Source organism: Papio anubis, chromosome 8, assembly GCF_008728515.1.
Source record: "Papio anubis isolate 15944 chromosome 8, Panubis1.0, whole genome shotgun sequence".
NCBI lineage: Eukaryota > Metazoa > Chordata > Mammalia > Primates > Cercopithecidae > Papio > Papio anubis.
The window spans coordinates 93,346,241-93,363,892 of record NC_044983.1 but is presented as its reverse complement, the minus strand read 5'-3'; the positions used below and the strand labels follow the sequence as shown (position 1 = coordinate 93,363,892).

Below are 17,652 nucleotides of genomic sequence, written 5' to 3'. Positions count from 1 at the left end.
TTTTTGTTATTTTTGTAGATACAGGGTTTCACCATGTTGACCAGGCTGGTCTCAAACCTGAGCTCAAGAGATCTGCCCGCCTCAGCATCCCAAAGTGCTGGGATTACAGGCTTGAGCCACCATGCCTGGTCTGACTTTTTTTTAAATAAACAAAAATGACTTTATAATTTAAAAATCAGTCAATGGGGAAAATATTTTTTATAAAACATGAATGCATGAGACTGCGATCAACCTCAGTCAGTGCTTCAAGAAAAATGTATTTCAAGTCCAGTCTGTGAAAGATGAAAAGTACAAGTGGTTCTGCCCTCAAGGGTTTACAATCTGCCTGCGTAGATAAGATGCAAACAGGACCAAAGTTCCCCCAAAATAAAAGGCAGTTTGTAAACACCAGGTGAGTAAGTACAGCAGAAAATTCATGTTCAGAGATCAAGATAAAGGGTCTTTGAAAAACAGTTTTGGATGGCAATGAATGTGACTTTAGTGGCAGCTGATGAATTATAAATTCAGGGACTCCACTAAAGCAAAGGAGGTTCTTAGTCAGCAATCCACCATTGAATATGGAAATAAATTCAGGACTGCCAATGGTGAAATGAGCTCTCAGGGAGTTGGAACTCTGGTGCTGGAATTGAACGTTCCACTTACTCAAACGTGTGGAAATCTATAAAAAATGCTGAGTCCATGACTAAGAACTGAATTTTCATGCAGGTCACAGTAATAATTCAGGGATGAATCAAAGTGAAACTGGCCCAATTGTCTCACAGAACTGATGTTTACGGTTTATTTTGAATAAACATAGAAATTTACCTTTCCAGTCTTGAAACTTGAGAAAATTACATTTGTTTTATCTGAGAACCCTTCTCAAGAAACAAACCATCAGGCCTCCCTGACAGTATCAAGGAGCTGAAACTTACTAGATCACTGCGTCTGCACAATGACATGCCAGACCCCTCACCATTTATGATTGCCTAACCAACCACCTGCTGCGTGTTGACAAACTCCTCTTCCATACTCCTCCCTAATTCCTGTTTTCCCCCATATGGTTATTATACATTTATTCCCTGTTATATAAACCCCTAATTTTTATTTTATTTTATTCTGAGGCAGGGTCTTACTCTGTCATCCAAGCTGGAATGCAGTGTTGCAATCATGGCTCACTGCAGCCTCAACCTCCCAGACTCAAGCAGTCTTCCCCCCTGAGTAGCTGGGACTACAGGTGTGCACCACCACACCCAGCTGATTTTTTTTATTCTTTTCAGAGACAGGAGTCTCACTATATTGTCTAGGCGGGTCTCAAACTCTTGATCTCAAGTGATCCTCCCACCTTGCCTCTCAAAGTGCTTAGGATTACATGCATAAGCCACCACATCCAGCCTAAGCCCCAATTTTAGTCAGTCAGGGAGATGGATTTGAGACTGATCTCCCATCTTCTTGGCACCTGATTGAAACCTTCTTTCCTGGTAATACTTGTTGTCTCAGCGATTGGCTTTCTGTGCAACAAGCAAAAGGACCTAGACTGAACCCCTAATGTTTTGGTAACAAAAGAAGTACTAGAACCACTGCTATGAAAGTGTTGAAACTGAAAACCTACCGCATAAATTCACTAGTAGCTGTGAGGTAGGAGGCAGGACTTGACTCCAGAGGCGGGGCAGAGACATCAGACCAGATTGAGAACTAGCTAAAACAGGGCTGGGGTGAAAGCAGCCTTCAATCAGACAGGTCCACCAGTGTGCCGTGTCAATTTACTGTTGCTATGGCAACACCTGGGAGTTACCATCCCTTTCTGTGGCAATGACCCAATGATTACTACCCCTTCCCTAGGAAGTTCTGCATAAACCTCCCCTTAATCTGCATGCAATTGAAAGTGGGTATAAATACGACTGCAAAACTGCCTAAGCTGCTATTCTCTGCCTACAGGGTAGCCCTGCTCTGCAAGAGCAGTCACGGAGCTATAACACTTCCTCTTCAATAAAGCTGTTTTCTTCTACCTCTGGCTTGCCCTTGAATTCTTTCCTGGGCAAAGCCAAAAACCCAGGTAGGCTAAGCTCTACTTTGGGATGTGCCTGCCCTGCATCAGCTGGACATGCTTAACTTCTACCAAATTTCTTTAAATAAATAGTTTGAACCTGCTGCCCACACTTTCTCATCACCCATTCCCTGACTTTTGAAATCTGCCCTTTACCCATCCCCCCTTTGCCATTATCAATGGCCTCCTGGTCACCCTTGTGTTCCTCAAGCCTAGCAAAGTCCCTGGCAGAGTTCTGAAATGTTTGCAGACGTGAATCTGTGACTCAAGTTGATGGCTTTTTCTCTAAGTCCTGTTACTTTTGGCCATGCTGGAGCATGACATTAATATTGATCTGGCCAAGAAATTATCTTCCTATCATGTTCCATGATTCTTCTGTCTCTCCCCCAGCCTTAAGCTACTTCTTCATGAATATTTTTCCTGCCCCCACTTCCTGCTTCCTACATGTGGCTGCAATCCAAGGCTCAGTCCTTCACTCTCTTCTCGCTCCATACTTCACTATATACAGGATATTATGATAATAGGTGTTGTAATAATGATGCTAAGTTCCTAGAGTATACTGGGAATGTCACTCACTATCTTATTTAATCCCATAAAAACTTACAATGTAGATATTATTATTCTACATTATGGGTGAGGAAAATAAGGCTCAGAAATTAAAGACTTAAAAACATGTGCTTAGTGGTATGGTCTGGATGTTTGTGTCCTCCAAATCTCACATTGAAATGTGATCCCCCCGAGGTCAGGAGCTACAGACCATCCTGGCTAACATGGTGAAACCCCATCTCTACTAAAAATACAAAAAAATTAGCCGGGCGTGGTGGCGGACACCTGTAGTCCCAGCTACTTGGGAGGTTGAGGCAGGAGAATGGCATGAACCCGGGAGGTGGAGCTTGCAGTGAGCCGAGATTGTGCCACTGCACTCCAGGATGACAGAGCGAGACTCCGTCTCCAAAAAAAAAAAAAAAAGAAAGAAAGAAAGAAAAGAAATGTGATCCCCTATGTTAGAAGTGGACCCTGGTAGGAAGTATTGGATCACAGGGATAGATCCCCCAGGTGGGCTTAGCACCACCTCCTAGGTGATGAGTGAGTTCTTGCTCAGTTAGTTCACATGAGACCTGGTTGTTTAAAAGAGTGTGGCACCTCCCCACGCCCCAACTCTCACTCTTGCTCTTGTCATGTGACATACTTGTTCCCCCTTAGGCTTTTGCCTTGATTGTAAACTTTCCGAGGCCCTTACCAGAAGCAGAGGCCAATGCCATGCTTCTTGTACAGCCTGCAGAACTGTGAGCCAATTAAACTTTTTCTTTTTAAAATAAATTACCCAGTCTCAGGTACTCCTTTATAGCAATGCAAGCAGCCTAACACAGAAAACTGGTACTGAGAGTGGGGTGTTGCTATTAACACACTTGAAAGTATGGAAGCAGCTCTGAAACTGGGTAATGGGCAGAGGTCAGATGAGTTTGGAGGGCTTAGGAGAAGACAGGAAGATGAAGGAAAGTTTGGAACTTCTTAGAGACTTGTTAAGTGGTTGTGACCAAAATGCTGATAGATATGGACAGTAAAGGCCAGGCTGATGGGATCTCAGATAGAAATGAAGAATTTATTGGGAACTGGAGTAAAGGTCACCAATTCTATGCCTTAGCAAAGATCTTAGCTGTGTTGTGTTCATGCCCTAGGGATCTGTGGAAGTTTGAATTTAAGAGTGATGACCTAAGGTAGCTACCTGGTGGAAGAAATTTCTAAACAGCAAAGCATTCAAGCCTATGATCAGACATGGGAGCAAATAAATAAAGTTGGAACTTATATGTAAAAGGGAAGCAGAACGTACAAGCTTGGAAAATTTGCAGCCTAGCCATGTGGCAGAGAAAGAAAAAGTGTTTTTGGGAGAGGAATACAAGCAGGCTGTGGAGCAACCACTTGCTAGAGAGATTAGCATAACTAAGAGGGAGTTAAGTGCGAATATCCAAGACATGGGAAAAAGGCCTCAAAGGCATTTCAGAGATCTTCTAGGCAGCACCCCACCCCCCCATCAAAGGCCCAGAGGCCTACGGGAAAAAAAATGGTTTGGGGAGCCAGGTCCAGGGCACCACTGCCCTGTGTAGCCTCAGCACACTGCTCCTCACATCCAGGCTGCTCCAGCTCCAGCCATGCCTCACAGGGCCCCAGGTACAGCTTGGGCTGCTGCTCCAGAGAGTACAAGCCACCATAAACCTTAGAGGCTACCATGTGGTGTTAAGTCTGTAGGCACACAGAACGCAGGCATGAAAGAGGATTGGCAGCTTCTCCCTAGACTTCAGAGGATGTCTTGGAAAGCCTGGATGTCCAGGCAGAAGCCTGCTGCAGGGGCGAAGCCTCATAGAGAGACTCTACTAGGTCAGTGCCAAAGGGAAATGTAGGGTTGGAGCTCTCATACAGAGCCCCTACTGGGGCACTGCCTAGTGGAGCTGTGGAAAGGGAGTCACCACCCTCCTGACTCAAGAATGGTAGTAGAGCCTCTGGCAGTTTGCAACCTTAGCATGCAAAAGCCATGAGCACCCAACAACCTGTCAGGGCAGCCTCAGGGGCTATACCCTGCAACCACAGGGGCAGAGCCAACCAAGGCCTTGGGGGCCCACCCCTCCCACCAGTATGCCTTGGATGCAGGACATGGAGTCAAAGGAGATTGTTTTGGAGTTTTAAAATGTAATGACTGCCCTGCTGGGTTTCAAAGTTGTATGGGCCTATCACCCTTTCTTTTGGCCAATTTCTCTCTTTTGAAATGAGAATATTTATCCAATGCCTATAACACGTTGTACCTTGGAAGTAAATAACTTTTTTTTTTTTAAATCTCACAGGCTCATCAGTGGAAGGCTTTCATCTCTAGATAAAACTTTGGACTTTGGAGTTTGAGACTTTTGAGTTAAGGCTGGAACAAGTTAAGACTTTGGGGAACTATTGCAAAGGCATGATTGTATTTTGAAATGTGAGAAAGACATGAGATATGGGGGGCCAGGAGTGGAATAACATGGTTTGGATGTTTGTTGCCTCCAAATCTGATGTTGAAATGTGATTCCCAATGTTGGAGGTGGGGCTTAGTGGGAGGTATTGGATCACAGCAGTGGATCCCTCATTAGTGGCTTAGTGTCATCATCTTGGTGATGAGTGATTTCTCGCTCAGTTAGTTCATGTGAGATTTGGTTGGTCTTAAAACAGTGTGTCACCTCCCCCCAACTCTTGCTCCTGCTCTCACCATGTGACATTGCCTGCTTCCCCTTCACCTTCTTCCATGATTGGAAGTTTCCTGAGGCCCTCACCAGAAGCAGATGCTGGCACTACGCTTCCTATACAGCCTGCAGAATCATGAGCTAATTAAACCTTTTCTTTTAGCTAATCTCAGGTATTCCTTTTATAGCAGTGCAAATGGCCTAACACACCTAGCAAATAGCAGAGTTGGGATTTCAGCTCAGATAGCACTGTTTTAAAGGTCCAGATGCCCTCAAAACAAATGAACCAATACATAAATATTTAAAATAGAAAATAACTGAAAATTCAGAAATAAACTATGCTGCTTCCTGACTGCAGCATTGACTCTAACCTCTCTCTGTCATGTTAATGCTGAGTTTTCTGCTTCCTCTTGACATGTTCTTGTGGTGTCTGACCTGAATTCAAAATTCACCTTGTCTATGACTACTAATTATCACCCCAACCTTTTTTTTTTTTTTTTTTTTTTTTTTTTTTTGAGACAAGGTCTTCCTCTGTTGCCCAGGTTAGTGTGCAGTGGCACTATCATGGCTCATTATAGTCTCAACATCCTGGGCTCAAGCAATCCTCCCACTTCAGGCTCTTGAGTAGCTGGGACTTCAGGTGTGTACCACCATGCCCAGCTAATTTCTTAATTTTTTTGTAGATACAGGCCTTGCTTTGTTGCCCAGGCCTGTCTAGAACTCCTGGTCTCAAGCAATTCTCCCACCTTGGCCTCACAAAATCCTAGGTTTACAGGCATGAGCCACCACACTTGGTCTTATCTTTTTGAAAATCTATTCCATCACTCTTCTATCACTGTTGCCATCACTCTCAGAGTCATGGAAGCTCAAGATCATGGAGTCTTTTTTTTTTGAGGGAAGGTCTCGCTCTGTTGCCTAGGCTGGAGTAAAGTGGTGTGAACATGACTCACTATAGCCTTGATCTCCTGGACTCAAGCAATCCTCCCACCTCAGCCTCCCAAGTAGCTGGAACCACAGGCACGTGCCAACCCGCTCGACTTTGTTTTTTTTTTTTTTAGTAGAGCTGGGTTTCCTCATGTTGGCCAGGCTGGTCACAAACTCCCGACCTCAGGTGATCTGCTTGCCTCAGCCTCCCAAAGTGTTGGGATTACAGGCATGAGCCACCGCATCCAGTCATGCCCAGCTAATTTTTTTATTTTTTGGTAGAGATGAGGTCTCACCTTGTGGCCCAGGTTGGTCTTGAACTCCTGGGCTTAAGCAATCCTCCTACCTAGGCCTCCCAAAGTACTAGGATTACAGACATGAGCCACAGTACCTGGCCTAGAGTTACTTTTGACTTTTCCTTGTTCCGTTTATGTATAGCACCTCCTTTCATTCCTTACTGTCTCCCTCTCCTTTCCTATAGTCACACCTCAAATCCTGGCTGGCTCCTGTCCTCTCTCACCTGATAACTGCCACGGTCCCCTATCTTGTATTCCCACTTCTTGTCATCCTCCTGGAATATACCCTGCGATTCCCCATGAGGTTACACTTCCTAAAAATGAAGCTTTGCATTTGTCACCCAAATATAAACCTTTCAGTGGCTCTTCTTCAGAGATAAAATCTAGGCTTTACATCTGATTTTCAAAACCCTGAACAATCCAGTTCCTTCTGCTGTCTTCAGCTTCATCTCTACTTCATGCATACAGGAATTCTCTGCTGAGCTTAACAGTTTAAGTCAAAATTGGACAGCCTTAACTAGGGTGATTATGTAATTTACCATCCAAACTGGAACCCTTTTCAAAGTGAAAATATGTGCCATCAAGAAATGAGGTCAGCTGAGTAAGAAATGGGGTCAGCCGGGTGCAGTGGCTCATGCCTGTAATCCCTGCACTTAAGGAGGCCAAGGCAGGTGGCTTGCTTGAGCTCAGGAGTTCAAGACCAGCCTGGGCAACATAGCGAGACCCCATCTCTACCAAAAATACAAAAAATTAGCCAGATGTGTGGTATGCACCTGCGGTCCCAGCTACTTGGGAGTCTGAAGTGGGAGGATCGTGTGAGCCTGGGGGGCGGAGATTGCAGTGAGCCGAGGTCACGCCACTGCACTCCAGTCTGGGTAACAGAGTGAGACCCTGTCTAAAAATAAAAAGAAATGGCATCAAGTGAGGTGGCTCACATCTGTAATCCCAACACTTTGGGAGGCCTAAGGCAGGAGGATCATTTGAGCCCAGGAGATTGAGACCAGCCTAGACAATGTACAGAGACCCTGTCTCTAAAAAAAATAAATTAGCCGGGCACAGTGGTGCACACACATGGTCCCAGCTACTCAGGAGGCTGAGGTGGGACTATTACTTGAGCCCAGGTGATCGAGGCTGCAAAGCTGTGATCATGGCCTGGGCAACAGAGCAAGACTCAAAAAAAAAGAAAAAAAAAAGAATTGGTCCACAGGACATAAACTGGTATTGTCCTGTATTAACTGGGAGGTATGATCACTCTGTTCTTAATGTTACCTTGCCATCTATACACAGGCCACCTCAGATCAGCTACTAATGGAATATGTCCAGAGTCCTCACCAGTCTCTTCTCTCCTCTAAATTTTCTGCTCTAAGTCTGGTATCTGGAGTCTCCATCTTTGATAAGCCCCTTCCAGCCCTCAGGTTAGGCCACCTGGTTAGCTTTCAGTTTGGCCTTCTCACTGTAACAGACTCTCTGACCTACCAGCTCCCGGGAGCTGGCCCTGCCCCTCCCAGGCCAGCCTTAGCTCTAATGCTTGAAGAGCATTGCCACCTCCACAGTCACTGCCCTTCATATCTCCCCCTGCCTTGGACATTTGTCCAATTGTCACCCTTCCTTCCACACTCAGATCTTCCAGCCTAGCCATTAGGATGTCTCTCTCTGACTTTCTGTGGCCTCTATTTTCTCTATCATTTGCTTTGCACTCACGATAGCCCTATTGAGCAGCAAATAACCTTGTGGGATTTAGTTTGGAGTCCCTAAGAAAGGCTACTGGCAACAAAGGTCCTGGCTGCTTAATCATCTCACTCCCAGCCTATAACAGATCGGGTGCTTGGTGAATCACTACAAAGGGCACTGGGGAAAGGTGGTAAGGCTGGTGATGCTAGGATCATCTGACGGAGGAGACCTGGGTTGCAATGGGATGCAGTCTCTCCCATTTTCCCACTCTTCGGAGTGGATCCCCTCTGAGAAAATGCAGACATTCTTATACGCAAACAAGCAGCCACAGAGAGACGCCCATCTCTAATAAACAGCACGCCAAAGCTCTCTGGCAATGACAGCATCTACCCTCTCATGCATGTAGCTCTTCAATAAATGTCAAATCCCAAAAATTACAGCAAAATCCTCAGAGATACAATGGTTCTCTACTACACATGGACAAGCAGGTAATTATTTGGAAACACTCAGAGAAATGGGTTTTTCAGTGGCCTCCAGTTTCCCATGGGTCAAGGTGGGCTTCCTGCCCCATCTATTCCCTGTGACCAAGCAAGCCCTGTGTTCTGCTGTCCCTCCCCTTGTCCTAATCAACCAATTACCCTCATCCTGTTTCCTGAAGCTCCTCCACCCGCCTAACTCAAAATGGCTCGATTTCCTCCTGACCGCACAGCACTCAGAGTTTCTACCCAATTAACAAACAGTGGGGCGGAGGCAGGCGGGGAAAGCAGGTTATAAAACAAAATAGACAGTGTGACCTCATTTTGTTAAATCTTTACAAAATATTTTTTGTTTGTTTGAGACGAGTCTTGCTCTGTTGCCCAGGCTGGAGTGCAGTGGCACAATCTCAGCTCACTGCAAAATCCACCTCCTGGGTTCAAGTGATTCTCCTGCCTCACTCTCCCAAGTAGCTGAAACTACAGGGGTATGCCACCAGGCCCAGCTAATTTTTGTATTTTTAGTAGAGATGAGGTTTCACCATATTGGCCAGGGTAGTCTCAAACTCCTGACCTCAAGTGATCTGCCCGCCTTGGCCTCCCATAGTACTGGGATTACAGACGTGAGCCATCGCGCCTGGCCAACAAAATGTTTTAAAGTAGATATTTATATGGAGAAAGTCTGGTAGAAAATACAATAACCTATTAATAGTGATTTTTCTCATCTGTTTAAGTTTTTCTATAAATGGGTATTACTTGCATAATAAAAATTAATGAAGCAAAAATAACCATAGGTATATATGTTGGCTTCTTTTTTGCTAGTGGTAGTGGGTGTGGTACCCTGCCACTCTATCATGACCACCACCCGCAGATTAAGAAGAAAAACAACCCTAAGGCCCAGGAGACCAGCTGCATTTGTGGCCCTCTGATGAGAGTCAGAGGCAAAGGTTGCCTTCATTCCTACCAGTGTGTACACACAAACTCATGGTACTCTCATCACTCACCTGCCAATTGCAGGCTACCACCTACGCTATTGTTTTGTTGTTGTTTTGTTTTGTTTTGTTTTTGCCTTCCATATCCCTAGCCAAGAATTAAGGTGTGCTGGGAAATGCAAATTCTATGTGCAAAAAAAATAAGCAGCCGGGCGCGGTGGCTCAAGCCTGTAATCCCAGCACTTTGGGAGGCTGAGACGGGTGGATCACGAGGTCAGGAGATCGAGACCATCCTGGCTAACACGGTGAAACCCCGTCTCCACTAAAAAATACAAAAAACTAGCTGGGCGAGGTGGCGGGCGCCTGTAGTCCCAGCTACTCGGGAGGCTGAGGCAGGAGAATGGCGTGAACCTGGGAGGCGGAGCTTGCAGTGAGCTGAGATCCGGCCACGGCACTCCAGCCTGGGCGACAGAGCGAGACTCCGTCTCAAAAAAAAAAAAAAAAAAAAAAAAAGCATACCTTGTTTGTGAGAAGCAAAATAAAATAGGGCCCTGAAAACAATAGAACACAGAAGACAAAATGCAGATTTAGCAGAAAATTTACATTCCACTTTTGATGTCAGTCAAGTTCTTTTCCTTCTAGATTTTCTGCCTCATAAGTATTCAGTTCAGTTTATGAAACACCTACTATCCGCCAGGCACTGTTTGTTGGTATAAGGAGGAATGAGGCCATGTTAAGTTGCAAAGGCTTTGTAGACAAACGGGGGATGTCTGCAGCATCAAACACTGCCCTTGAGCCTCATTACCTGGGCTTGTGTTTGAGGCTACTGCTAGTCTCCTCTGACCACGCTATCTGATTACGCTGAGCCCATATGGCTGGGCTCTTCCACCTGGAAGTCACTTTGGCCTCTCACTGAGCTATAGGTGATATTAGGGAGGAAAGCTGCCTGTTGTCTTTGAGGTGTCACTCAGCAACTCACCCAAGTAAATTTCATATATAACACATGAGCTCTATGTAAGTCAGGCCATTCCAAACATACCCTCCAAAGTTGAAGAAAATCCACCCTATCCTTTTCAAGAGACGCAGTAACACACAGTTACATTTGCATGGATTACCATACGTGTTCCTTTTACTGGAGACCCAGAATGAGAAAACACTGACCTCAGCCATAAATGAAGCTTTTAAAGTTCAAATTCTGCCTAACAACTACACTAAACAACTGAGCACTTTGTGGAAACCCAAAGGTGAGGAAATGAATATGTGGGAGGTACATGTGAGTCTCCCCTCCTCCTCACCATGCTTAACTTGTCCTTCCCCACCAAGCCCAGCTGGAGGGATACTCACCCACACAGCTCTTCCCGTCCTCAGCCAGGGCGTAGCCACTGTAGCACTGGCAGACGAAGGAGCCCGGCACATTCACACAGAGCTGCCCACAGTTGTGGTCCTCCATGGCACACAGATCCTGGACTGAGGCAAAGTCACGCTGTTAGAACACAACGTCAGGCACACCTGAGAACGCCTCCAGCCCAGGGCGAAGCAACAAGCAGCTCCAGAGCCCTCACCAAAGTAACTTTTAAAAACATTATAGGATTCGATGTGTGATCATAGTAGAAAATTTGAAAAGCATTAAAAAATAGATAAAACAAAATTCACCTGTAATCCCCCCACCTGTAATCCCCCCACCCAGAGGCAACCACTGTTAACATTTTGGTGAGTTTTCTTTCCAGGTGAGTTTCTGCGTGTATATAAAAACACATTTTTCAGTCAGGCACAGAGGCTCACGCCTGTAATCCCAGCACTATGGGAGGCCGAGGTGGGCGGATTACTTGAGGTCAGGAGTTGGAGACCAGCCTGGCCAACATGGTGAAACCTCATCTCTACTAAAAATACAAAAATTAGTTGAGTGTGGTGGTGTGTGCTTGTAATCCCAGCTACTCAGGAGGCTGAGGCAGGAGAATCGCTTGAACTCGGGAGGCGGAGGTTGCAGTGAGCCGAGATTGTGCCACTGCCCTCAAGCTTGGACGACAGAGCGAGTCTCTGTTTCAAAATAAAGAAATAATATAAAAATATATATAACACATTTTTCAAAGTTGGAATTACTCATCACCTCTATGAAATACATTAAATAATTTTTTTGAGATGGAGTCTCGCTCTGTTGCTGGTATAAGGAGGAATGAGACAAAGCTCTTTGAAAACCCTCTTTGTGCTCTATTTATTCATCCTAGGAACAAACGAGGAAAATGGAGAAGCCAAAAGAGGTTAGGTAGAGGTAACAAACATTACCAAGGAGAAATACATACATGCCTATTCGTGGTCTTATTTTGGTCAAATATTTATTCTGTGTCCACAAAGTGCTAAGCTCTGGCTGTTTATTCACATGCAATATAGGAACAGACTTATAGTATGCATCTACTGCAACAGAACTAAGAATATGTTGGTGGATGAAAATATTAAAGGCGTCTTCCATCCATCACTGACTCAGTCTCTGACACTATTTCCCAGCAAGGAGAACAGCTCGGATACCATGAAACAGCTAGCTGTACCAGTGATTTTACCATTAAAACGGGAGACAATCAGAGAGCATTAAAGGGGTTGAATATATTGAAGAGAATTTTCTCTGGTTAAAAGCTATCACTGGCCAGGTGCGGTGGCTCAAGCCTGTAATCCAAACACTTTGGGAGGCTGAGGCGGGCGGATCTTCTGAGGTCAGAAGTTTGAGACCAGCCTGATCAACATGGTGAAACCCTGTCTCTACTAAAAAAACAAAAATCAGCTTGGCGTGATGGCATGCGCCTGTAATCCCAGCTACTCGGAAGGTGGGAGGCTGAGGCAGGAGAAAGGCTTGAACCTGGCAGGTAGAGGTTGCAGTGAGCCAAGATCACACCATTGCACTCCAGCCTGGGTGACAGAACGAGACTCTGTCTAAAAAAAAAAAAAAAGCTATCACTACAACAGGTATGATTTTAAAAAACTGAATTACCTAGAAAGCTTGATTAATTACTGAATCCAATGGCTACATTTTAATATCATCTTCTAGATCTTTGAATTTCATAGTTTATTATGCTTTTAGATAAATATAAAATATCACATTCATTTTTAAAAAGATAAAAGCTGATTTGATTCAACATCTCTATTAAATGCATTAAACAATTTTAAACATGAAAACTTACATCATTGCATTTTAAAAACGCTTAGGTCTAAGATTCTACAAATAAGAATTCTGGTTTTAAAATTCCAAAGGAAGTATTTTCACTCCCAAATCAATAAAGCAGATGAAAAAAAAAAAGCCTTATAGACACAAATTGTTTTACCTCTCAGCAGTATGTTTATATCTTACATTTCCAATTAGGAACTCCAACCAGAATGTCCAATGTAGATTTCCAGTGGATTCAGATGTAAGGACAACACCCATAACCAGAAGAAAACTTCAGCTAATACAAAAATCATAGTGAGTAATCAAAGAATGACAAAACCTAAATCAGCTAGGCCAGAAATATAAGAAATGTCTGAATCATACGATAGTCATTCATTTACTCAGTAAATATGTGTTGGGCACCTACTATGTCCTGGGCATTGGGGATATCATGGTGAACAAAACAGACAAGGGGTTTCTGCTGTCACACAGCTTGTATTCTACTAGCGGGTAGTAACAAGAAGCTTTAGGAAGAGTATTTTCGGCCAAAAGAACAGTGAATGCAAATGTCCTGAAGAACAAACTGACCCCATTTGAGGAAAAGAAATGCCAGAGTGGCTGTTAGATGCCACCTAAATAACTAACATGCGAGGCAGGACATGATAAAAATCCCTAAGAGAAGTGCCAAGAAAACTTTCCCTTCCGGCATAAATCATAATGTTAACTACCTATGTGTTTATGGAGTGATGGATGTACTGTGTCTTGGAGCTTACCAGACTCTAAGCTCCCTAAGTGGGTGGGCAGTGTCCCTGCACAAAGTCCTGACGACTAGGAGGTGACACTCCAGCATGTTGGAACCAGCTCTGGAAGGGTGGCAGCAACTTCTCCACCTGGGTCCTCCCAATCTCTACTGCAGATGCTGCCTTGCCCCCATCAGGGGTCTGGCAGGAACTCTGCCTACCATGGTTACCAAGTAGTGGCGTGAACACAGGTGATTTTTCATTCTTTTATTTATAATTGTCTGATTCATATTTTCTAACAGGAACTTTTATAATAATGGAGGAAGAAAAAAATCAACCTATTACAAGTGAACCCTTTTGAAAGTACCATTTCAAAAGCAATGAACCAGGACTTCGAAGGAACAATCGTTTTTTCTAAAAGGCTTCCCTGCACAGGGTAGGCAGAGCAAGGCAAGGACATGCTTGTTCCTTTCAGGATGGGCTGGGATATCCACTGAAGAGTCTGTGAGTAACTGCAAGCTCCCATCTGCAGAAGCAGCAGGGACCTTTGAAAATCTCCATGCCAAGGTACTCCCCACCACAATTAAATTAGACTGGTAGGGGGTGGGATTTGGGCAGTGGTGTTTGTCAAAGTCCCCAGGTGGCCCCAGTGTGCAGCCAGGCTGAATGTCATTGAACCTAACAGATAAAAGGTCCTCACAATCCTCCGTGGGGAAGGGGCCCAGATCCAGGAGTCAGTCTCCCCCTTTAATGACTGAGACCCTAAGGTTCAGCTTTCCTCTTCTAAACAAATCTGAGTGATTTTTGTCCTTGCTCACCTCTCCAAGAGGCTAAAAGAACCCCAAACACCTATGTGCGGGTGCGAGATTACTCTTGCATCCCAGAACTGTCCCACAAACAGCAAGCTTGCCAGTTGGCTCCACGCGGATTGTCCTTCCTTACTGTTTTTAGAATTGTTGGGGATTTATGGCCATGAGTGATTTGTACCGACCCAAGGGAAACCATTCAGGGATTAATCTAATTAAACAAAGACAAAGGAATAAATACAGACTGGGTTCTGACAAAACAACGTTGCTGTTTTTCTGGCAGTGGCCATTTCCTTTTGAAACAAATACAGATGTTTTTGGATAATTCCTTATGCTTTTGAAAAACAGCCCTTCTTTCTCTCTGAGGCCAGGAGGATTTCACTGAAGTATGACAAGCACTGCATCCAGAGCTCCCCCTACCCCGGCACAGCCTTCCACCTCCTCCACCTGGTGACCCCTGTGAATGGCTCACAGCCCCAGTCAAATGTCACCTCCTGTGGGAAGCCTCCTTCAAGTTGGCTGGACTTAAGGCTTCTTCCCCCGTGTCCCTACAGCACTATAGACATGGCTCCGCTCTAGCATTTAGGCACTGATCCCATGGTATTGGAAGGACTTGATCATGGCTGTCTGCCCCAATATAAACAGGTCAGTTTTGATCCCCCAGAGCCTAGCACAGTGTCCTAGCATGTATTTGGCCTCCATAAGAGTTCATTTGCTGAATGAACAATGAAAAAGGCCCAGATGCCCTGCCTCCCAGGAGGGATGGTCCTAAAATCCTAAGAATAGCCTCTTCCGTCAGATGTGGGGTCCTCAGAAGATGACTGAGATGGGAACAAAATTCTCTCCAAGTCTCTGTGCCTCTCCTCATCCCCAGCAAAAGGTACTCACATAGCAGAGGAGGGCTCAGAGTGAGGTAGGAGGCAGGACTCAACACCAGAGGTGGGGCTTGGACACAGGATCAAACTGAGGACTAGCAAAAACAGGACTGGGGCAGAAGCAGCTTTCCATAAGACACGCCCACCAGTGTGACATGGCAGTTTACCATTGCCATGGCAACACCTGGGAGTTACCACCCCTCTCCACGTCAATGACCTGACTACCCAAGAGCTACTATCCCTTCCCTAGAAATTGCTGCATAAACTGCCCCTTAATCTGCATGCAATTAAAAGTGGGTATAGGCCACTGGTATCACACCTGTAATTCCAGCACTTTCGGAGACCAAGGCTGGTATATCATGTGATGTCAAGAGTTCAAGACCAGTCTGGCCAACATGGTGAAACCCCATCTCTCTATTAAAAATACAAAATTGGCCGGGCGCGGTGGCTCAAGCCTGTAATCCCAGCATATCTCTTGGGGAGAGGCCGAGACGGGCGGATCACAAGGTCAGGAGATCGAGACCATCCTGGCTAACCCGTGAAACCCGCCTCTACTAAAAAATACAAAAACCAGCCGGGCGCAGGTGGCGGGCTGCAGTCCCAGCTACTCTGGAGGCTGAGGCAGGAGAATGGCTGCTGAACCTCGGAGGCGGAGCTGCAAGTGAGCTGAGATCCCGCCACTGCACTCCAGCCTGGGACAGGAGCGAGACCCGCCTCAAAAAAAAAAAAAAAAAAAAAAAAAATACAAAATTAGCCAGGTGTGGTGGCAGGTGCCTGTAATCCGTTACTTGGGAGGTTGAGGCAGGAGAATCACTTGAACCTGGGTGGCAGAGGTTGCAGTGATCTGAGATCATGCCACTGCACTCCAGCCTGGGCAACTCCATCTCAAAAAAAAAAAAAAAAAAAAAAAGTGGGTATAAATATGACTGTAAAACTGCCCTGACCTACTACCTACTCTCTGCCTATAAGGATAGCCCTGCTCTGCAGGAGCAGTCACAGAGGCATAACACTGCCAGGGCTGTAACACTGTCTCGTCAATAAAGCTGTTCACTTCTACCTCTGTTTGCCCTTGAATTCTTTCCTGGATAAAGCCAAGAACCTTCATGGGCTAAGCCCCACCTTGGGGCTCACTTGTCCTGCATCAAGAGCACAATGACATCTCAGAGCCAGCCCCCAGCTATGGACTCCAGAAAAGCTGTCATGACAGTTAGGGAACCTGTGTGCCCTGCTATCCACCGCATCCCGGTATTTAGCACAGTGCCTGGCACATTGTCCTTGCTCAACAAGTACTTGTTGAATGGATGAATGAACTCATGCTCATGTGACACAAGCACAGGGTTGTCAGGTGTTCCTAACTCATCTCTCTTACCTACTCTTGTAAGCTCTGTGAAGGACAGGGCCATCTCTCTAAGTTTTTGTGTTCCTTACGGTGCCTGTATAATGCCATGCACTTCACACAGTCAGTGCTTAGTAGCCATCTATTGTTGACTTGACAGCCTCCCTTGCTGGGCAGCCTAGAGCACTGTCTCAATTAATAAATGTCACTGGGCAGAAATGGGACAGCTGGGGATGATTCTGAAGTATTCTTTAATTTCCTTTTAGCAAAGATGAATTTTTAGAATAGCTAACTTTTACCCTGGGGCCAAAGATGGCAACAGAAACTTGAAAGTCATGGGGTTCCTCCCTCTCCTGTACCCCTCAGATCCAGTCAATCCTGGATTTACTTCTCTTCATCTCCCCTGCCACCATGGAGCCACCATCATCTCTTGGCTGAACAGCCATGGCAACCTCTTAACTGTATTCATCCCAGCCTAGCATTCTCCTGTAGCCAGAGTAATCTGCTCCTGCCTCTCTTCTGCTTAAAACCCTTAATGGCTTATCACTGCTTTAGGATGAAGTCCACAAACTCTAATGTGATGGTCAAGGGGGCTACAAGGCCCACCCCTTCACCTCTCCAGTCTTATCTCAAGCCTCCTCTTATTTTCTGTGCTCCATTTACACGGCCCTCTCCATTTTCAAATCAAGCTTCTTCACACCTTGGGACCTTTGCACCGGCCATTCCTTCTGCCTAGAATGCTCAAGCCTCTTCCTCACCTCCTTTCCCCTACCTAACTCTCATACCTCCTTTAGGACTCACCTGAAAGTCTGCTTTCTCAGGAAGCTCTGACCTACCACTAGGGGTGAAGTCCTCCCTCAGAGTTTCCCTTCGTAATCCTCATCACAATGATAATTTAATACTTCATTTGCAACTAATTATTTCATGTCTATTTCACCTGCCACATAGGGCAGCCACAGTGCATGTCTTGCTCAGTGCACTAGTTCAGATATCTAGCATCTGACATGTGGCCCATTTTAAAAGGATTTGTGGATGACTGAATGAATAAATCTATTCCATGATGAAATGGTTCAGAGTGCTGGGGAAACAACAGTGAATAAGTGGACAAAAAAAAAAATTCCTTCCCTTATAGAGCTGATGGTCCAGTGAGGGACCAGTCATGTGCTAGAGGCAGCTCATACTGACTCACAGGATGATGTGCATCTTGGTAGCTTGAAATGTCCATGGTGGGAGTATT

At 45.3% G+C, this 17,652-nt stretch overlaps 1 protein-coding gene across 1 annotated transcript in view; it reads right to left on the bottom strand.

The window, feature by feature from the left end:
- Positions 1-17,652, bottom strand: part of MATN2 (matrilin 2) — a 167,868-nt gene that overhangs the window by 63,632 nt on the left and 86,584 nt on the right. Inside the window, exon 5 of the mRNA XM_031669683.1 lies at positions 10,870-10,992. Coding sequence (XP_031525543.1) covers positions 10,870-10,992 — 123 coding nt within the window. The remainder of the gene's footprint in view (positions 1-10,869; positions 10,993-17,652) is intronic.